At 35.7% G+C, this 23906-nt stretch overlaps 1 protein-coding gene across 2 annotated transcripts in view; it reads left to right on the top strand.

Annotated features, from left to right (window-relative positions):
- The window catches only part of CNTNAP4 (contactin associated protein family member 4), a 265562-nt gene that overhangs the window by 212383 nt on the left and 29273 nt on the right, over positions 1-23906 (top strand). Inside the window, exons 14-17 of one of the 2 annotated variants that reach the window (XM_007182603.2) lie at positions 1733-1889; positions 6267-6394; positions 18551-18721; positions 19438-19656. In XM_007182603.2, the coding sequence (XP_007182665.2) occupies positions 1733-1889; positions 6267-6394; positions 18551-18721; positions 19438-19656 (675 nt within the window). The remainder of the gene's footprint in view (positions 1-1732; positions 1890-6266; positions 6395-18550; positions 18722-19437; positions 19657-23906) is intronic. The other variant, XM_028166624.2, reaches the window with a different exon arrangement.

The raw sequence follows: 23906 nt of genomic DNA, 5'->3' as shown, positions 1-23906 counted from the left end.
TTCTACTTTGTAGGGAAAATAGCAAATTTATTTATTTATTTATTTATAATTTATTTTTGGCTGTGTCGGGTCTTAGTTGCGGCACGCGGGATCTTTGTTGAGGCACGCGGGATCTTTCGTTGCGGCGCAGGCTCTTTTGTTGCAGCACACGGGCTTCTCTCTAGTTGTGGTGTGCGGGTTTTCTCTCTCTAGTTGTGGCACGCAGGCTCCAGGGCTCCTGGGCTCTGTAGCTGTGGTGTGGGTTCCAGAGTGCATGGGCTCTGTAGTTTGCGGCACACAGGCTCTCTAGTTGAGGCGCACGAGCTCAGTAGTTGTGGCATGCGGGCTTAGTTGCCCCACAGCGTGTGGGATCTTAGTTCCCTGACCAGGGATCGAACCTGCATCCCCTGCATCGGAAGGCGGATTCTTTACCACTAGACCACCAGGGAAGTCCCAGGAAGATAGCAAATATAGATGTGAAAATATTATTCAGTATTTAGGAATAATGATTTATTTTTTAAATCTATGAACACATAATGTTTTAAGCAGTGTGTTGAAATAGATCTACTAAGTGCTTCAAGTAGGTTTCGCCTTCAGTTGATCAGTTAATCATGCAATTAAAGAAGATGAAGATTCTTGATATTAATTAATGCATAACACAAGCTTCCAACAACTCCTTGTTTTCCCGGCATAGTGGACAGGAATGTATAGTAACACTGGGAGAGAGGCTGTTTGCATCAGCACAGGTCCAATTTAATAATAAGTTTTTATGAGCTTTGGCATTTGTAAGTAAGGGAGAAATTAGTAAAAGTAGGGCTAATGGCAGCAACTTAAAAGGTTTGCAAGTCAATGGAAAAATGATCAAGTACCTTTGAGGAGCTGACTGATTTGATGTCACCTTCTTCTCATGCCGTGATTCTCAAGTGACTATGAGTTTTCCTCTCTAACTTGTTTTTCCCTAAGACAGATTGCCTGCATGCCGCATCTAAATGTTCTGTCTATTCTTTGTTCTAGTTCCTTGGCATCATGTTTAGTCTTAGCTCTGTGAAGGAGCTGGTAGCTGAACATTCATCATAGAAATAAATGCATTTGGTTAAGGGAAACTTTGTTTTTGAGTGGAGTATCTGCTTCGGGCGTAAAGATCTTTCAGTGTTATTTCTGTAGTCTTCAAATAAGTAGCCAAGACAGTAAATGGAAGAAAAAATACACACTTTCAAATATATCTTAAGTCATAGCAAGGGAGTGCCATAATATGCCTAATGTTTAATAAACACCTAGTTTATTTTTAGCCAATAAATATATTGAGATAAATCACTAACTTTACATAGCATTTCATAATGTTTTAATGGTCATTTCATGATCTCAAATCAATTTTGTTTCTCATATGTTAATTACTGTGGTTTATAATTTGATGCCTTCTTGTTTCAAAAAATTATTTTTAACAAAATTGCATATGTGATCTGCTCTCAATACATTTTTTTTTTTTTTACTATTTTGCCTGAATTAAATAGGAACTGCTGGTTTCTTTTCTACTCAAAGAAAAATATATCAATCATTTAAGCTTAAATAATGAAATATTTTCTTTAAAAACTTTCTTAAGGAAATGCCATCAATTACCGTGTTGGGAATATCACTACATCAGATCAGTCTTTCTCCATTTATTCTTTTTAATGATTTGGGAAGGAGGGAATTATACTGGATGGAAGGGTTGGGGTATAGAGCAGATGTCACATTTCTCACCTCTGTCTTTCAGATGGAACCCCTCTGAGCTGGTGGGTTGGAAGAACCAATGAAACACAAACTTATTGGGGAGGTTCTTTACCTGATCCTCAAAAATGTACTTGTGGATTAGAGGGGAACTGCATTGATTCTCAGTATTACTGCAACTGTGATGCTGACCGGAATGAATGGTGATTTCCATATGATTTCCTTATGCAAAATCAAGTTTATTATTTTTTTAAATGAATCACTCAGAACATATATAGATAGGCAGATACTGAACAAGGTAGTACAGTGAAGAAATTAAAGGTACGTTTTGATGAAATTTATTACAATCTGAATTCTAAATGGTAAGATCACTATCTTTTTATTTGAATTTTTTGGTAATGGATCATGAGTCGTACACCTTTTATTTCTGTAATATGATGAAACAGAGGCATCTGTTTCATGTCTGCTTTTCATTTTAAGTCAGTTATTCTCTTTAAAATTAAGTATAATTAAGAATTATATTATTCTCAAAATATATTTACAGCCTTTAATTACTAACACATCTCTTCAATAATCTGCCTATAAAACCTTTAAATATATAAACTTAGAATTTCCCACAATTATTTAAACATGTAGCTCTTTTATTTTCTTAAAGGATACACTATGCTATGAAAAACTAATATTCCGTTTATCATATTTTGAAAAAAGAAATCTATAATATTTAGGGATTTGAAAATCGAGCTTGAAATATTCCATTTATTCATTTGACATTACATTTATTCATTTGTCAAACATCAAAGACTATGTTATATCAAAAACCAGATTATTTTAGAATACCCTAAAGGAGACATCTATATGGAGTCATGATTATACTCGTATTGTTATATGTTCAATATGAATAATATTGTCTCTCTTACTCAAAATTTTTCAAAATTTCTACTCCTTTGGGAGATGCTTTTTTTTTTTTCTCACTGCCTTCACAGAAAATGCCCACACAGTAATAACGTATTTTAAAATGTGAATACAAAAATTTTAAACTAATCTAATCACCAATAACTGTCCAATGTCTGCATGACATTTTATTCATCAAATATAATTTTTAAAAATAAGATTTTGAAATTTTTCATATTAAATTCTGCTTATGCTTAAGTAGCTTGCATAGAACTAACCTAACCCCAGATAACATTTGTAATCCCAGGAAAACTATTTATTAAAAACACCTACTTGTAGCAAGTGGAGAATAACCAAATGTAGGCAGGAACTACCAGGGTTGGGAGCCTTTGAACCTTAAAAGAAGGGAACTTAAGTGAGTGAGATTTGTGTTTATGTGCCTTTTCCTTGAGGCTACTCACCAGACCACCTGCCATGGAGTGGCTAGAACTCAAAGAGAATACTAGATTTTTTTTGGCTGGGGGTATCAGAGGAAAGTTCAGAGCAGCCAGAATGACTAGAAATTGATTTCTGGACGTGTCAGAAAGGAGAAAACCACTTGAGGGGAGACCACTATATCAACTCCTCTCAGACCCCTGACCCTTGAGCTGCACATGCACAGGGGAGATTTCTAGGAACCAAGCAGAGAGATGCAGCTGGGAAACTGAACAAGCTACACAGGAATTTCAGCAGCAACCACCAGAGGAGAGACAGAATTTAGAGCTTAAGTCTCATTAATTGAGATGGGCTTTGTAAAGCCCTCAGCTTTCCATAGAAATGACAGAAGGTCCACTGCCTTTACAGCAAAGTCGATGTCCGAGAACTGAGTATGATTGAAAACTACAAGTGAAACTGACACAGGCCCACCCTGATGAAGTAGAACCACCATTATTGTGATAAGGTTGTGATTTAACTGCTTGTGGAAACAAGAGAAGTCTTCAGAGAATGATAACAGAATCCAGAGTCTCTACAATGTATCACCCATAATATCCAGAACATTATAACAATTGTTGCTTATTCCAAAAAAGAGTAGACTTTGATCCAAAGTAAAGAAAATAAAAGTACCATTTAGAAACAGGCCCTGGGACACAGGTGTTTGATTAGCGGGCAAAAACTTTAAAGCAACTGTTAAAAAACGTATGAAGAATTACAGGTAAAAATAATCACAAGTGAACAAAGGGTATTCTAAGCAGATAAATGAGAACTTTATTAAAGAAGCAAATGTAGGGACTTCTCTTGTGGTGCAGTGGTTAAGAACCTGCCTGCCAACGCAGGGGACATGGGTTTGATCCCTGGTCTGAGAAGATCCCTCATGCTGCAGAGCTCCTGAGCCCACATGCCACAACTACTGAAGCCCGTGCGCTCTAGGGCCCGTGTGCCACACGTACTGGGCCCGTGTGCTGCAACCACTGAAGCCCATGCACCTAGAGCCCATGCTCCACAACAAGAGAAGTCACCACAATGAGAAGCCCGTGCACTGCAACGAAGAGTAGCCCCTGCTCACTGCAACTAGAGAAAGCCCACGCACAGCAACAAAGACCCAACGCAGCCAAAAAAAAAAAAAGGAAAGGAAAGAAAAGAAAAAAAGAAACAAATGTAGATTTTAGAACAGGAAAGTACAACATCATCAGAAGTAAAATATTCACTGGATAGACTTCAACTCTTACGGGAAATAGCAAAAGAAATCTTCAGTAAACCTGAAGATACATAAGTAGAAATCATTCAGTCTGAAGAACACAGGAAAAAAAAAAAGATTGAAAGAAAAATTGACAGACCCTTTGTGGCTTGTGGGAAAATATCAATGATTTAACAGGCAAGAAATTGGAGTCCCAGAAGGGCAGGAAATAAAATGAGGCAAAATATATATATATATATTTGATGAAACTATGGCTGAAAATTTCTCAAATTTGCATAATAAACATCTATGGAAGCAAGCCCCCAAGATGGCCCCCAATTTTCCACACTGCCTGTTATTCACACCATTGTGCAATTTCCTTCTCTTGTATGTCACATGGACCTTGTGATTTGCTTTTAAGAACAGAATATGGTAAAGGTGATGAGATGTCACTTCAGAGATTGGGTTACAGAAGACTGTGACTTCTAACTTGCTCAAAATTCTCTGCGTCTTCTAGCCTTCTTGTTTTGATATAGCAATCTGCCATGTCGTGAGCTCTCGTGGACAAAGAATTGAGGGTAGCCTTCAACCAACAGCCAGTGAATAACTGAGGCTGTCAGTCCAACAGCCAGCAAGGAGTAGAGTACTGCCAGCAGCCACAGGGTGAGCTTGGAAACAGAGCCTTCCCCACTCAAGTACTGAGCTGCTTGCAGTCCTTGCCAACACTTTGAGTATAGCCTTGGGAGAGACCCTGAGACAGAAGATCATAAATCAGAAGAATCATAGACCATAAAAAGTGTTTTAAGTCACTGCATTTTGGGATAATCTGTTATGCCATAGTAGATAACTAGTACAACTTCAATGTATGGATTCCAGAAACTCAGAAGATCTCAAGCAGAATAAAAACCAGAGAAAAGCACACCTGGGCTTGTTGTTCACATTGCTAAAAACCAGTGATAAAGATGAATGTTTTCAAAGTAGCCAGTTTGGGTGAATCTGGTAGAAGACATTCCATACAGGGGAATAAGGATACAAATGAAGGCTGACCTCTCATCAGAAGCACAGGTCAGAAGACAATGGAATGATACCTTTAGTGTGCTGAAGGAGGAAACACTGTCAACCTAGAATTCTATATAGGACGAAAATACATTTCACAAATGAAAGTAAAATAAATTCCTGTTCAGATTAAACAAATGCTCAGAGAATCGGTTGTCAACAGAACTGTACCGTAAGTAATACTGATGGAAATTCTTCAGGTTAAACAGAACTAACACCGGATTAAAACACAGATCTTCAGGAAGGAATGAAGGGCACTGGAAATCATGAATATGTCAGTAAATGTAAAAACCAGTGTTTAAATTTTTCTCTTGATTAGGTAAATTAAATTATAAAGTTTATAGCATCTGGATTTAAAATATATTATTACAACCATAGCACAAAGAACAGGTGTTTGTGTCGGGAAGGATGTTAAAAATTATCCCATGGTAGGCTTCTGACATTTTTTATTAAGTAATACAACATAAAATATAAGTAGAGTGTGATGGATTAAGGATGTGTCTTATAATCTATAAAGAAAATATTAAAATACAATAAACAGTCATATAGCTAAAGGGTGAGTAGAAAAATAAAATCGAATGCAAAACAATATGAAGTAAACCAAGAGGAGGCATGAAAGGGGGAGCAGAAATACAAGATACCCTGTGGGAAAAAAATAAGAAACAAATATCAAAACGGTAGATCTGAAAACACACTACCAATTATTACACTAAATGGCCGTGGATTAACCATCTCATTTAAAAGGTAGAAAATGGCCAACAGAGTTTAAAAATCGCCAACTATATTCCATCTGCAAGGGACACTAAAATGTTGCCATATTTTTCCATCCTCAGATGAGTAATTTGATCCTGACTCTTCTGTGCGTGCAAATTTAGCTCAGAACATCTTGGCTTTGAAATGCAATAAGGACTATTGTTTACTTTATAATTATGTTCATCAGAATAATTTTAAGAATCTTGCTGTTGTTACTGTTTTTTAGGACCAATGACACTGGATTCCTTTCTTACAAAGAACATCTGCCAGTAACTAAGATTGTGATCACAGACACCGGTCGACCACATTCAGCGGCAGCCTATAAACTAGGGCCTCTGCTCTGCCGGGGAGACAGTAAGTGGTGGCGACATGCCGTAAACATGTCTGAGGAAAGTGATGTCGCTTAAGAACCATGTTTCTATCTTATAATAATTAATCAGACTTCTCGTGTGAAAACTCATAAGCAGTGTCTGAAATCATTCCTTTAGTCAATCAACAAAGCGCCCCTATAGAGTGCAAAGCCCGGCAATAAATGCTGTTACAGCAAACCTTGTTAAGAGTCCAAGAGAAAGAAACCACAAAGCATCTCTATTTGATTGGTTCATAAGCTCACTCCGTCATTCCTAAATGTCTGCATGCCATTGTCTATAAAGGAAGGCCTCAGTGCTGCATAAAATTATCAAGAATGTATGGTGAGTTTTATACTGTTGGGCCTGGGTGAAATTAGAACATCAGTAGAATCAAATGTTAGTTTAATCAAACACATTTCAACCTTTAATCTCATTTTTTTTTCCCAGTTTGTGTGTGTGTGTTTTTAGTCTAAATCAGTGGGACCTGCTGTTTTGTATATTCAATGTATTAACACTCTAAACTGGAATTTTTTAGTTAAAATATAGTTTCATAGAAAATACATATTTTCAGCAGGGAATGAAATTAGCATACATATCCATTTATAACCTCTCTGAAGTCAGCTAGGTTAGAGACTGATGCATCAATTATTTTTGCTTTTAGTTATTTCCAGAACTTAAAATGCAAATAGAAGAAATATTTATTTACCTTAAAAGTATATCCTAAAATGAAATTTTATTCTAGGGGATCAAAAGAGGAAGAGATGATCTGACAATGCATTGGATTTATGGAGATACATAGCAGAAGTTGCTTAGTTAAGAAAGCAAAGATGATACTGGCCTATAAAAATGTGTATATGCATTGTAAAAAAAAAAAAAACGGTCTGCCATTATACCTACCGTCCCTAATCTTTATCATCTCTGCTTCCTGTTCTGCCAGAAGGCCTTAAACAGTCACTTAAAGATGACGTAGGATATTTCATGCAGAGAAAAGTTATGTGCAGAGAAAAGTTATGTGCAAAGAGATGAGGCTGTAAACGCAGGATGCATCCCGAGGAGTGCGATGATTTTGTGTGACTATAGAGAAATTGTTCTGTACATCGCATGCACTCTTCACTGCTGGCTCTGATCTTAACCCTTCAGGGGCTCAGGCCGGCTTCCTCCATTTGCCACCATCCCTGGGGAATTGTTCTGCTTTGACTAAGGTCACTCCCAACTCTGTCCCTTAGGGGTTCTTTCTTTCAGACTTCCTGTCATGAACTTAAGCACACAGCATCTTTTCCCTTAGGGTAGTGACTCTCCATCCAAGGTGATTTTGCTCCCTCAGGGGACATTTGGCAATGTCTGGAGACAATTTTGGCTGTCACAACTGTGAGGGGTTTTATGCTACTGGCATCTAAAGGGAGAGGCCAGAAATCCTGTAAATATCCTACAGTGCACAAGACAGCCCTCCACCACAAAGAATTATCTGGTCCAAAAGGTCCATAGTCTTAAGGTTGGGAGACTAGAGCGTTAAACTTTTGTGACCACGGGGATGCAGAAGGAGGCTGACAACATTAGGAATAAGTATTTACAAATACTGAAGTATTTAGAGACCTGCTGATTAACGTCTGACTTATTAATGAAACAATCACCGAGAGCTTTCCTTGGCCTTCTTGTCCCCCATATCTGCTTTAGTGTTGAGGCTCACCCCCACATAAGGTCATAGAGCGTTTTCTGCATAAAGGGCCCTTTTTAAAAACTTTCTCAGTCTGAAGAATGATGGTGGCAGAGTAATGAATGCCCCCGTTTTCTCTTTATGAGCAGACTGTATCTCTGAAGGTGTAATGCCCTAGACACAGTTTTTTTCCTTTCCAAGTGAGATACACTGGGCAGATGTGGGGCTTCTAGATATGGGATCATGCACAGTGGGCCTTATAAGCAGAGGAAAGATATGTGGATGTTATCCTGAAGGCATTAGGACTGGATCACTAGTTAGGACTGGGAGAATTTAAGACTTAGCTTAATTCTTATGATCCAACTGAAAGCATGGAGATCAGGTACAAACCTAAAGGCAGGAAGGTGACCTTTGACGTAAGACAAGGAAAATGATGAAGGCTTGAACTAGGCAATAGTTTTCATGGGGCTTAAATAAGGGGCTCAGTTAGGGAGGTAAGTTCAATATGATTTGGACGGGAGTGAGGGTGAAAAGCTGTGAGGGTGATCTCCAGCTTCCTGACTTGAGTAAAGAAGGTAGCACCGTTTGTTGAGACAATAAGAATGCTAGTACCCTTCATTGAGACACAGAATTTTTAGATTTTCTTTGAACAGAAAAATGGAAAGATGAAAATAGAAAAATAATATTTTGGATTTATCACACAAACCAGAGATGTTGAAAATTTCATATCTAGCCATGTTTTTCTAGGAAAGAAGACAGAAGCCTTGAGAAAGCAGGACAAATAAAAATGAGTGAGACCTACAGGTACCAGATATGAGCTTGCTCCTAACTCCAGGTCTTTCTTTTCATTTTTTTAAATGTAGATGGGTATAAAATTTTGTGTTACTACTGCTATTATTGCTTAATGTCAGAAGTCATAGATAACATCGTTAGGTGTTTTACCAAAAGCACAAAAGATATGAATGATAAAGTCCCCTTTAAAGTTGTGCTGCAGATATAAAACTTAGTAAATGTTGTTGACCTTAAAGAATTTATTTATTTATGAATATGGAAATAAATTTTTTGAAAAATATGTGAAAAGTAAACAGCAGAATTCAACATCCTACTTATGATAAAAACTAAGCAAACTGCGAACTTAAAAAAACTTTCTCAGTGTTTCAAAAGGCATCTGTGAAAATCTGAAAATCTGACTTTATCCTGAATAGTCACAGACTTAATGCTTCCTCTCTAAAATCAGGATCAGGACAAGGATGTCTGTTCTCACCTGTCCTATTCAATATCATACTGTTGGTCCTAGCACATGTAGTATGTCAAGAAAAGGAATTCAAGTCATACAGATCAGAAAGGAAGAAATAAAATGTCTCTATTTACTGATGACATGGTTTTCTAGGTAGAAAATTCTTAAGAATTTGTAAAAAAAAATATGTGAGTTTAGCAAGATTACAGGATGCAAGGTCAATATGCAAAAAATAAATTATATCACTATATGCTAATAATGAAAAATTTTTAATTGAAATTTTAAAAGTACCTTTTAGAGCAGCACCAAAAAAATGAAATAATTTGGTATAAATATAACAAAAATACATAACATTTATGAGAAATAATTAAAGAACTAAATAAAAATGTAATACTCATAGATTGAAAGATTTGATTTTGTTAAGATGTCAATTTTCCCCAAATTGATGTACAGATTTAATACACTCTCAATCAAAATCCAGCAGGCATTTTTTTTTTTTTTTTTTTTTGCAGAAATTGGCAAGCTTATTCTAAAATGTATAGGGGGAAGCAAAGAAACTAGATTAGCTAAAACATTTTGAATAATAAAAACAAAATTGGAGCCTTAACTATCTGATTTTAAGGCTTGTTGCAAAACTACACAATTCAAATCAGTATACATTGATATCAAGATAGACAAATCAGTTAATGGAGTAGAATAGATATATGTATACACATACATATACACATAAGGCAACTCAAGGGAGAAAGAGTAGTCCTCTTCAAGAAACAGTGCTGGAACAATTAGAATCCATTTGCATAAACAAAAACAGTAAAAGAATTTCATCCCATACTTCAAACTGCATATAAAAATTAACTCAAATTAATCATAAACTTAAATGTAAACCCACGAACTATAAAACTTCTCTAAGGAAATATAGAAGAAAATCATAGTGACCTTAGGTTAGGCACAGATTTCTTAGATGCAACATCAAAAGCATGATCCATAAATTTTTTTAATGATAAATTGGGTTTCACCAAAATTAAAAACTGCTTTTGAAATGACATTGGGATTGAGATTGGGATTGACATATACACACTACTATATATAAAATAGATAACTAATAAGAACCTACTGTGTAGCACAAGGAACTCTACTCAATATTCTGTAATGACCTACATGGGAAACGAATCTAAAAAAGAGTGGATATATGTATATGTATAACTGATTCACTTTGCGACACCGCAGAAACTAACACAACATTGTAAATCAACTATACTCCAATATAACTTAATTTTTTAAAAATGGAAAGAAGAACCACACGTGGGGAGAAAATATTTGCAAAGCGCATATCTGATAAAGGCTAGTATCCAGGATATATGAAGAACTTTCTAACAGTGCAATTAAAAAAAAATTCAGATTAACAAATGGGCAAAAGATTTGCACATACATTTTGTCAGATAAAATATACAGATTCCAAATAAACACATAAAAAGATTTTCAACATCATTAGTCATTAGGGAAATGTACAATAATACCACAAGGAGATACCAATATATAACTATTAGAATGGCTGAAATTGTAAAAGAATAATAAAACAAAGAAACTGACTAGTAAAGATTTTAGTAACATGGGTATTCTCCAGGATACTCCTAGGATCTTACTGAATATGTTTCTGACTTTTACTAACTTTAGAGACAAAGGGTCAAAGGAAAGAATCACGGGAAAACATCTGGGTTTACAGTTAATCGATTATAACTAGGAGGGCTCGTACATATATTTTCCTTTCTGCTCACTCTCCTGGGAGCAGTGGGGCCATCTTCATTTTTGAGGTGCCATCAGAAGTCTTCTAGACCAGGAGTCCCCAACTCCCAGGACGCGACTGATACTGGTCCGCAGCCTGTTAGGAACCGGGCCGCACAGCAGGAGGTGAGCGGCAGGCGCGCCATTGAAGCTTCATCTGCCGCTCCCCATCGCTCCCCATCGCTTGCATTACCACCTGAACCGTCCCTCCCCCCCACCGCCCGTCCGTGGAAGAATTGTCTTCCACGAAACTGGTCCCTGGTGCCGAAAAGGTTGGGGACCACTGTTCTAGACCAGTAATTCTTCAACTTCAGCATGCATTAAAAATTATTGGAGAGCATGCCAATTGTAGTTGCATTATCTTCAGAACTCTCCCCTCACACTAATGAGAAAGCGTAGTAGTATTGACCCCCGGGGTTAAATGTTTTTTTGTCATCAATCAGGAAGATACCTACACGGAACTTCCCCTATTTCTGCAGGTCCTGCAGCTCAGAGAAAATTCATCCACCACTGATGGCATCTGGCTCCATTTCCTCTTCACTTGCTTTCTTTCCTACATCTGCAACACACCCCCAATCCTTTTACTGAAACCATTCACACTCACATTCACACCCTTCCTTCATGAAGCCTTCCACAGGTCGCTAGAGGACTTTACCTACACTTTCAAAGAATGTTCAGTAAATTACGAAGATATACTTCTCATACTGGCTTTTAATTATTTCTGAGCCTCTCAAGAACAGGTCCATTGCTCATTTATTATTGTATTCCTGACACCTAGTACATTACCTGTTACATGAAAGATAATCAATAAATAGCAGCTTATGAAAGAATGAGAATGATCTCTCATACAGCTCGAGAAACCTATAGCTTGGAGTTACTCGTGAGAGAACAGGAATAAGTTTTTTATTGTATAAGCAATTAAATGATACGCAAATATATACTTTTAATTAAAGGAGTTTATATTTTGAAAGACTTATTCTGATTTTTAAAAATCACAAAGTACAAAGGACGTTTAGTACCATCCTGAGCCATTTCTCATTCATGTACGTGGGCTTGAGGTAGTGAAAGTGCTTTCAAATAAGCACATGATTTTACTTAATACTTTTGATTTTTCACTCTTTTAATAAGACAGTGACTTTATAAAACTGAAATATTATCTACTTCTTGAAGAAAGAAAAATATGACTTATTTTGCTTTTTGTTTTGTGTTCTTTTGAAAACATTTACATTACTAGCTAGTAACTGATATTCAAGAAACTTCCCAAATGTGGGACAACAAACATTCTTTCTAACACTTTCAAAAGATTTCCATTTTTTTTGAGACTGGGAATCCTGATAATTCTCAGAACTACAATAATATTCTTTTGTGACAAGATTCTACATGTATATATCTGTATTCATTGTTTTAAATATTAAATATTAATGACAATTGATATGAAGTCATTCTAAAATTTTAAGATATACAGAAATGTCAAAGAAAAGACTACAGTAATCACCAAGAGTCACACAACTCAGAAATAATGATTAATACCAGTGAGCATTATTCCAGACATTTCTAAATATCGCTAGTGCAGGGTTTCCCAACCTTGGCACTCTTGACACTTGGGCTGAGTAATTCCTTGTGATGGTCAGGGGCCGTCCTGTGCATTGTAGGGCATATAGCAGTATCCCTGGCCCCTACCGGCTAGGTGCCAGTAGTACCCTCCGCAGTTGTGACAACCAAATATGTCTCCAGAAATTGCCAGATGTTCCCTGGGGTGCAAAATAGCCCCAGGTTGAGAAGCACTGTTCTAGACAGAAGAATAGAAAAAGAGATTTAGAAATAAATTTGCAAAACTTTATTAACTGAAGTTGACAGAGAAAGAAGAAACAAATTGAAGCTGTAGGGATTGCTTTATATTATTTATATATCTAATAAATATATATTCAACTTGTATGATCTTGCTAAACTTAAAAAAATTATAAAAATTTTAAAGGTTATGGAGTCACTTGGTTTTATATTCAAGTTATTTTAAATTTTAGATAGCATTGATTTATTCTGAAAAATGGGAAAATTAGCACTCATCTGTCCCTTCCTCATCTTTTTCTCCCCCCACGTCCCAATTTTTGTTAGTTATGCTATTATTTGTATGGTTGTTTATTTTTGAATGCTAACCACAGGTCCTATCATCAGAGCCTCTCTATTCTTGAATGATTTTTTTTTAAATTTATTCTTGGATTGCATTGTCAGGTAATTGATATTTTCTGTGGTTTTTTTTTTTTTTCCTCCAGAAAGACCCATGAGTGTTGCATTTCCTGAGTTGGCAAATGCTTGAGAGTATTTGTTGCCTCAGAACTCTAAGACAAAGTTGGCTGGTTTAACCTTATGTTATTTTTTGGTAACAGCTTTTTTGAGATATAGTTCATGTGCCCTATGATGCACCTATTTAAAGTATACAATCTAATGGTATTTTAGTATATTTAATCATTTTAGCATATTACACAGAGGTGTCCAACCATCGCCACAATCACTTTTAGAACATTTTCCTACCCCATAAAGAAACTTGTACCCATTAGCAGACATTCCCCATTTTCTCTCACTCCCACCCCAATCCTAGTCAACCGTGGATCTACTTTTTATCTCTGCAGACTTGCCTATTCTGGACATTTCATATAGATGAAAACACAGAGTTTGTGATCTTTGTGACTGGCTTCTTTCACTTAGCCTGCACTTTGCTAAGGATTATCCATGTTGCATCTCGTATCAAATATTCATTATTTTTAGGACCAAATAATGTTCCACTGTATGGATACATCACATTTTGTTCATCCATTTATCAGTTGTTGGCCATTTGGGTTGGTTCCACTTTTTGCCTGTTATGAATAATGCTGCTATGAACATCTGTGTATAGGTGTGTTTTTTTGGACATGTGTATTTCCACTCTTAGGAGTGTATATCTAGGAGTGGAACTTCTGGACCAAAAGGTAACCCTATGTTTAACCTTTTTAGAAACTGGTATAGTATTTTTGAATCACACTTTGTGACTTTTCACCACTTTGTACATAATATTCTACTCTACCTGTACTAAGAGATGCAGTCAACTTTGTCTTTTATAGCTTTTCTAGGTATCTTTTGATGGACTATATTTCATTATGAAGGAATGCTTTATTTTTATTTTTCCCCAAAAGAGTTTGTATGTGCTTTATTCTCAGAATTCTTTCAAATTTGATAAGGTCTACCTGTTACCTTAATGCTTAAAAAAAAAGTTAGGCTGGCAACATTTTCTTTCAGAAATTTGTGGACAGTGCTCCTGTATCTTCTAGTTTTTAATGTTGCTGTGGGAAGTTCTGAGGCCAAACTGACTTTTCCAGCTTGAGGTGATTTGCTTTTTCTGACAGAATAATTTAAGGAATAGTTACCTTATAGGTCAGTACTTAACAAGGATGCATCTCAGTCTTGTGCGCTGGTATTAATTTTTCCTGAAATAGGCTGTGATGTGGTAAAATGGATACCTGCATTTCATAATCGGTTTAAAGAGTTGTAAGCGTGATCTAAATTTTTGCTCTCAATTTGTTAATCTGGACAAGGTAGTATTTTTAACTCTTTGGCATTTGAATTTTTCAGCCAATTTTATGAAATGTATTTCTTCTCAGTTAATTCATTGTGTTGAAATTTTATGTCTAACCAAGGCGCCCTCAAAACCTACATGGTTAGAAAAGATTGTTCTAAGTTTCTTTTTCTTAGACTCTTGTCATTGGAATTAGTTTCTTCATTTTGCCTGCATTGACTTGTTCAGCTGTCTGAGAAATCACAGCTGCCCAGAATGCATTAAATAATCAAAGGTGCATGTAGGCAATAAATAACTTTGCAGAAATTGTATTCTTAGACTGGAAAATGATATTGACTAGTGATTTGGTTAATTTCTCTTCCATTAACAGAGTTCTATTCCTTTTGGCAGACTACATATAAACCATTAAAAAGAATGAGGGTCAATTCCATTTTAACAGATAATCATATAATTTTGCAAGCTCCACTATATCTGATAACCCTTCACCATTAATAAATTCTTTTTATGTTAATTCTTATGTTTCTTTTTGTTTTCTTTCCTTGGGTTTCCTTTATTTAATTTTCTTAAAGTTTCTCCACCCTTTTAACCCCCTTCTCTTCTTGGTTTTCCTCTTTCTTCTCTCTCTGCAGTCTCCCCTCTTTACCTTCCTCTTTCTACATGTTTCCCAAAGAATTTGAGTATATGTATGAGATACATATGATACAACCAAACTGGGAGTGATTACTCTAAGCTTTCTATTCATAGCATTGTGTAACCATTACTGTAATCAATTTAGAACATTTTCATTATCCTAAAAAGAACTCTTCACCTCAAAGCCCCTGTCATCTTTCAATCCTTCCATCTTCCCAGCCAACTAGTCTACTTTCTGTCTCTATAAATGTTACTTTTAAAAGGAGAATCATTATCATTAATAAATGATATAAATAAAAGTTTAGCAAAACAGGTATTTTAAAAATTACTTGTAATCTTAATATTCTACTAAGTTAATTTTCCTCTACGGGCTCTTTTTTACTTTATGTATGGAATCAAATACTTACTACATCTTCCTTTTCTATGTAAAAGACCATATGGATCCCGTTATTCATTACAATTTCTTTTGAATTCTGGAAAGTTAATAAGTAAGTGGCATCCCTGAAGGAATCTTTCCAAATCTCTAGTACCCTATATTGAATGCAATTGAGAATATATTAATTATTAATTACTTTTATTAATTATTAGTAATAATTACTTAGAATAATGCATCATGGTTTTTTTAATATATATATATATATATATGGCTATTCTTCTTCAGATTCTTTTCCCATATAGGTTATTACAGAATACTGAGTAGAGTTTCCTGTGCTATACAGTAGGTCCTTGTTGATTATCTGTTTTATATATAGTAGTGTGTATATGTTAATCCCAAACTCCTAATTTATCCTCTCCCGCCCCACATTTCTCCTTTGGTAACCATAAGTTTGTTTTCTATTTCTGTGAGTCTGTTTCTATTTTGTAAATAAGTTCATTTGTATCATTTTTTAGATTCCACATGTAAGTGATATCATATGATATTTGTCTTTCTCTGTCTGACTTACTTCACTTCGTGTGATAATCTCAGGGTCCATCCATGTTGCTGCAAATGGCATTTTGTTGGGATAATAAAGAGCGTTCATATAGTAAGTGGTTGCATTCTGGTCTTCTCCAGGTGTAGCTTAGGGATTTTTGATCCACCCCAGCCATGAAATCCTCTCTTTAAAAGACCTGCCGCTTCTGGCTGGTGTCTGCCTGCTGGGCTCTGCTCTGCTTCCTCTTTCTTGCCCCTCCTTTCTCAGAGGCAGTCCAGATCCTCCTGGGTGCTTCCTGGCACAGTCTGTAAAGAGCTGAGCTATCATTTGGAAATATTGGCCTTTCCTGTCTTTATAGTTGTTGTGAATTAGCAGCAATTTCTTAATTCAATAAAGTGTTCTTACTTCATTTTTTACCTATTGTGAGTCTGTAAAATAAGGTTTGCTAACTAGATAAATGTGGTACTATGTGTGTGTGAGTGTTTAAACTACCTAAGGTAATAAATTGTTTTCATTACTGTAGAAGCATTCATTGTAAAAATAGCAGCAATTCAAAGAATTGTTCCTCTGTTTCAGCCAGTTCCCTGAAGCCCTCTGTATGATGCTTTATTGGGTTAGTTGTGATATAAAAATGAAACAAATGGGATATTATGTTCTTATAGTAATAATATCTAATTTAGACCTTTAAGTAATTCTGAGTGTTCCTCTTAGTAATCACTCCAAATGAGCAAGGTTTAATAAAATTCCATAATTTAAAGTTACAGCTTTATTTTAATGTTCATACATTTCAACAGAAAGGCATTTAATTCCTTCTAAAAATAGGTCAGGTAAAAACTTTTAAGAACACTAATGTGTTACTACCCCTGGCTTGATATTTTGCTTTTCTTGCTCTCTTTCGTAGAGAGCAAAATGTCTAGGCACAGAAATAGCTGCAAAATGGAAATAAGGGCAAAGTTTGACATACTCAGAAAATATACAGTTTCATTTGGCTGTAGAAAAAAAAAAAAAAAAAAAAGCCCTCTAAGTATATTCTCAGCTGAATAAACTCAGCTCTAAAATTGTCCACATATGAGCTGAGGATTGACTTTTGAATCAGGTCCATAGGAAATACAGGAGAAAATACAATAGATGTAAGTAAACCCTGTTTGTTTGGATCCAGAATTTATAGAAAATAAATTATAATCTAAGGAACAAATAGAAGCCAAGTCAAGTTCGTGACTTTTAACTTAACGAGGTATCCGTTCTCTGCTAACGTAACAAAACGTTGTTTTGAAATTCCTGTGTTCTAACTTCAGAGGATCAATACGTCTTTCTTCCAGGAAGGTAATTTAGTAGAATTTCATTCAGTGTTGTGAGTACACATGATGGCAGTTGCTTAAAACTGAAGATGTATGTTTATTTTTGATGTGTCGACAACTTGCTGGTGGCAGCGGCAATGCGTAGTTCATTTCTCCAATAATGCTTCTCATCAACCACATGTATCCAGTTGGATTTCACTTCCATCACTTCATGCCACTGCATGTGTATTTTCTTTTCCATGCTTTGTTTTTATAAGACCGAGAATATTTTTTTCAGAAGAAAACTTGTGGAAACTTGTAGATGTAACCAAAAAACTGAATGGGAAGGTGAAAATAAGAAGTTGTATTTGGACAGAAATTATAATTTACTTTATAGTCCACATAATTTTTGCAGATGTCTTACTTTATACTACAATTTTTAAACATTTGCTCCTTATTTTGAGCATTTAAACAAATTTTGAGAACCCTTTTCCTACTTCACTGTTATAAGCAAAATAAAAGATAGTTTTGAATGAAAAGAGCATTTTCATGAGAATATCAGCATAGCACAGAGTAAGTAGTGTCTTGATCTTTAATCAGATGAGAATATTTTGACTGCCAATCTCAGCTTGGAAAATCACAAAGCCCATTAATGAAAACAGTTAGTTGGGGGTGTAACTCTGTAAGGTATGTTAGAAGTGTTAGAACAAAAAACACTTTGAGCTTCTGTAGAGTTTTTGTTATTCAAAGTAATGTAGGTGTTTAAATTTTCAAGTTATAAAAAAAATGTCTATTAATGTTTGGCAGATCTTATCATAATGCTTTGGTATTTAGGCTGCAGGTTATTTTTCTTATATGAAATATAACTTTCAGACTGTTACTGCAGTGATCTTTCCTCTCCTATGTTGGAAGGAATCCAGAAATTCAACCTTGTAAAATCTCCAATCATGTTTTCATGTCTTGTATACTGTATAATTAACAGACAAAAGAAAAGCAGGTTTGTATAAATTAGCAATATTTTAAGAGTAAAACTGCAAAAAAAAAATAGAAAATGTAGTTATGTCATTTATTTTATGAATTTGTTTTCCTTTTTTATCTTTCCCTTTAAAAAAAAAACAGGGTTATTTTGGAATTCAGCTTCCTTCAATACTGAGGCTTCATACCTTCATTTTCCTACTTTCCACGGAGAACTTAGTGCAGATGTGTCTTTCTTTTTTAAGACAACAGCTTCATCTGGGGTATTTTTAGAGAACCTGGGGATTACTGATTTTATACGGATAGAGCTACGCTGTAAGTCTTCTTTTCCTAAGAAGTCTTTGGGATTCTATTTAGGAGTAAATTCTTTAACTAATTTTTAAAGTACTATGTTTCTACTTTATCAGCTGAATCTTTTCATTGTGTCCTTTTGAAAAAAACTATGATATTAAGATAGAGTTTTTGCAAGAAAATTATTTGATATTTAACATATATAATAATTTGGGGAAATTATTAGTCTTCTCTAGAACCAACTTAAGTCTTTTAAATTCAAAAAATTTTTAAAAATCCAAATTCTCAGTTAATTTCAAAATTACTTAATTAAATCAACCAGCTGTATTGTTTCGATATCCTCCTAGACTGCTATTAGTATTTTGATATCAAATGCATATTGCATGCTTTTGAAATTAAACAAACTTTGAATCACCGTCAAAATTATTTTTATATAAAATGCCAGATGCTCTTTAGTTTTCTTGCCCTGGCTAAATAGCTTTCATTTTTATCACCATGAAAAATTTAACTCTGGTGATGAATTTCTTAGAATCCATTTTTTCCCCAAAATACAAATGTATTTTACTGTCTCATTCCACATCTATTCTGTGCCGACATCAATGGTTCCTTCCATAGAGTTCAAACCATTGTCTTCATGTTTAGTGACCGTTGATGCTATGGTGCTATTCCTGAGTGTATTGAAGACTCAGCTCTCCACCACGGGGACTAACGTGAACAATCTTCACGTCTGACATTTCCAGCTCCTGCAGTCGTGGCATTTTCATTCGATGTGGGGAATGGGCCTTTTGAAATCTCGGTGCAGTCACCCACTCCCTTCAGCGACAACCAGTGGCACCACATTAGGGTTGAGAGGAACACGAAAGAGGCGTCCGTTCAAGTGGATCAGCTCTCACCAAGGACGCAGCCTGCTCCGGCTGATGGGCATGTCCTCCTGCAGCTCAACAGTCAGCTCTTTGTGGGTAAGTCCCGCTTTTAGGCAGTTTGTCTTTAATTGCATGGCGTAAGTGCAGAGATGGGCCAAAATAAAATAACACCAACTATAAGATAACGATAACACCACCACCAAATCCCCGTTTATTGAGAACCTATGTTCCAGGCTGCGCCAGGTGTTTTATTACTTCCTCGTAACCAACCTGTGAAATGGGTATTATCCCTGTTTAACAGACGAGGTCTAACTGAGTTTCAGGCAGCTGAAATGACCTGTCTTCAGAAATCCACCTAATAAATGAAATTCAAATTTGTGTTTGACTAATTCCTAAACCTGCATTCTTTTATTCCATTCCCATTTTATTGAGATATAATTGACATACAGCACTGTATAAATTTAACATAAACATTCTTATTATTACAGATTATGTGACTTGTTTCAGTTTTTCTTTCATATTCATATCTTTAATATAATATTGGAAATGTTTACCTCTTCTCCCCAGGAAGTGGAAGAACCCTCCTTGTAAATCCAGCTGATGCCAACCAGTGACCCGTGTGTAAAACAGGCCAATAGCAGGGCAAAAAAAAAAAAGAAAAAAGCATGAGCAAAGTGTGTAGGATCCATGATTTGACCAGTTTCACCAGTTCTTCTGGTGTCCCTTATGTTCCCTGTTTTTCTCATGTCTTGTGACCACCTACGTCATATTTATATCCAAACGTTGTTCCTTTATTTTCTAAATACATTCACTTGTTATTTTAGAGACTTGATAGCAGAATCCTCCTGGGTGTGTTTGTTTTATTTTACATCTCTGCTAATTACTTAACAGAATTTATTGACCATGAAGTTCAAGGAATTATGTCTTGATCACTTTTCATACATTTTAGTGTAAATTGAGGACACAGCAATGCTGTCAAGCAGGATAAATTGTAAATTATCAGAAATTATATTTCAAGCACTTGTAAGAGTTATGTTTTAGGACAAAATTCTCATCAGGTCCCCATTACGTCTTCTCTTGCTTAACAGCCTTGTTTTATTCTCTCTCACTGTGAAGGATGAAGCTTATTTAAGGGTATGGAAATCATAAAGAAACCATGAAAAGAAATACATAACTTTTCTTTTAATAACATGCTAGGAGCTCAGTCAGGAAATTGACACAGATATTTCTTGAGTTACAAAAAATAAGAGATGGCCACAGCAAAAGGTATGGCAATTTCAAATCTGTCAGGATCTAGGAAATAGCCTTACTATTCTTAGAAATTGAGAAGGCTGAAACAGTCCTTGAATTTTTCAGTGAAATCTGCTGCAGTTTGCCTGTGCATGACCTTTCATTCTTCGTATGAATTTTAACTTCATAGAAATGGAGTCACTATATATTGTGTCTGATGGGAATTCTAGCCTTATTTGGTTTCGGGTAGTTGTAATGAATAGAAGTACTATTATGACACACAACTGTGTGTCCGAACAGACTTGAGTCTTTTGCCATCAGTCATGTGTTATAATTTTAATAAGATCTAAGAGATTTCATCTTTATGGAGGCAGTTGGTTAGGCTTTTGACATTCCTACATGTGTTAAATTCAAGGATGATTGTGTTACTTGAAAGTTTTAAAAACTGAAATCTATCTTATGTTTAAGTCAAAGTTGTTGAAAATTAAAAAGGAAAGGCAGAAAGAAAGATCTCTGAAAAAAAGGTTACATCTATTAATAAAAATCTCTTTATACAGTGCCCTCCTTCCTACTCATAGGTAACTGAGTAAATTGAAGTGGTTAATGTGATAATATTAAAGACGGACTCATGTTAAAAAAAAAAAAAAAGGCTTGCAGCCTTAGGTAGAGGCACATTTTTGGCTGTCAAGAGGCCACATAAGGGTCTGTTTTCATCTTCACCTCTATTGCAAGAGTGAACCACTCTTAGGAAAGGGCCCCAACCAAGCTAATAGAATAATACATACAAGACAAAATAGTAATTTGTCAATTTACAACATTACTGTCAAACAAATCAACATTTTTTTTTATTTCTAGATGAAAAGACCTTTCCCCTGTAGGAAGATTCAACAGAATTTAAATTATAATTAAAAGATTATACTGAATTAGCATAAAGTGGGTGAAAAGTAGTAAAAAACTAGTAATAATTACAGCTAGTTTAATGTAGCACTACCGAGACCAAAAGTAGTTCTCGGCCTTCGTAAGAGTATGTTTCAGTGGAAGAGACAAGAGGCAGCCAATAAAAGAGTAAAAACTAAGACAGAATAAAAAAAAATGTATGTAAATATATATAAAAACAATTTACATATACACAGGCATGCATACACACATATGTCTGTATGTGTGTGTGTATGTATATAAAGTTTCAGATAATGATAAATACAATAAAGTAAAAAGTAAAGTAAGGCGTCAGGCAACAGTTTGGTTTGGGGGGCTTCTATGTCAAGTAGGGTGTTCATGGAAGTCCTCTCTGAGGACCTTACATTGGAACAGAGGCAAGATGAAGCAGAAGAGGGAACTCTGGGAATATCCAAAGGAAGAAAATTCCAGGCGGTGGGAATGAGCTTCTCGGGAGTTAAGGAGTAAGTCGTGGTGGCTGAGGAGAGAATTGGTGTGAGAGGAGGATGGTGCAAAGGCCATGGTGAGGAATTTGGATTTCGTTCTAAAGGATCAGACGAGTGGCATGGTCTAATTTACGTTTTCCACATTCTCTCTTACTGCTGTGAGGAAAATGGATGGAAGGAAAGGGTAGAATCAGGCCACAGCATTAGTCCCCATGAGAGATCGTGGTGGCACGGGCTAAAGGGGAAATGGTGATAAAGAGAGTTGGGACATATTTTACATGGAGATGCACAGCACTTGCTAGTGAGTCGGTTATCGCTGTTAGTGTTTCACTATTTTTACTCCTGCTAATATCCTTCGGCAAGGTCTTTGCGTTACTCACATCATTTCTCAGTCTTTAATTTCACCTGAAGTTAACTTTTCTTGTTCTCTTCCTTAATCCTAACTTGTAGCATGATTAAAGCTGTTCCCTGGTCCCACATATACAATACAGACCACACTTGTGCCAGGCTGGAAAAGACCCCTGGTTATTCTTCATAGTCCAGAGAAAATATCCCACCTCCTTCAATGAGGTTCCACCCGCCCCATAATCACACTCTCACCAGGAAACCTGGCTGCTTTGTTCGTATGTTCTGTGCCAGCGCGTCAGATGTAGAAGGACATTCTCTTTGAAACTGTTTCCCCGTGTATTAATACCTTCAAATTGTTGGACTTAAGTCTGCTCTCAGAGCCAGTGATCCTTGGGTGACTGGCTCCGCTTTAAGCCAATATAATTGATTTTCTGGTTAAAATTTTAAAGGGCAATTTCATTTCCCTTACTTACAGGTTCAAGAGTTTAATTTGTAGCTCACCCATGCATATTAAAAAATAATTATGACTAATCAGTATTTTCAACCGTGCATAACGACTGTCATTTGTATTTGGGTATCAGGACAAATGAATGAGATAGATATAATTGCAAAGAGTAAGTCTACAGTTTTCAGCGTCACTTTCTTTTCCCTAATAAAAATGTTTAAATTCAGACACATGATGATGATGATGATGTTTTAAATGTTGTGGAAACACAGTTTTTATAAATACAGGGCAAAACTGAAAGACCAAGTTAGTATCAGTCTGTCAAAGTTAGATTATGTTATTACCCCAGCATTTAGCAGCTTTTACCAAAAATTCACCTTCTTGTTTGTAAACAAATATAGCACAAAACATTAAACCTGTTGTGGAATATTTCAAATACTAAATGAAGTTATTTTGTAGCACTACAAATATGAAACAGTAGAAATTTTGATAATGTAGATATTTGTTTGTTTGAGATACTATCTTTAACACTTTTACCTACAAGTAGAACGTTACAGATATTTGAATATATGTTAATTTTGAATTAAATTATTTTCTCCAGCTCCCTGTGCTACCATAGCCAGGCCCATGTTGATGATATTTGTCGATGTTACTTTTTTTTGAGATTAGAGTTTTTGGCAGTCTCTCAGAAGTGACTGCTGCAATAGGATAACATGAAAGAATCCAATGTATTTTCTCCATTGCTTGCTTCACTCTCTCCCCTAAAGACCAATCATAAAGTGTGTTCACATCTCAGAGTGAAACTCTGAGGCAAGACTAATGCTTTAACTTCTGAGCAAAATCAGTAAAAATAAATAGAAAGCATGACTAAAAACGTGATTCAGCTGGGCAACAACTATTGGCAACTGAAACAGGAATAAGGAAATGATAGGTAGTTTTGG

This window comes from Balaenoptera acutorostrata, chromosome 19 (genome assembly GCF_949987535.1).
Source record: "Balaenoptera acutorostrata chromosome 19, mBalAcu1.1, whole genome shotgun sequence".
Lineage (NCBI taxonomy): Eukaryota > Metazoa > Chordata > Mammalia > Artiodactyla > Balaenopteridae > Balaenoptera > Balaenoptera acutorostrata.
Note: the sequence above shows the minus strand (reverse complement) of the source record. Positions and strands in the feature narration are given on the sequence as shown.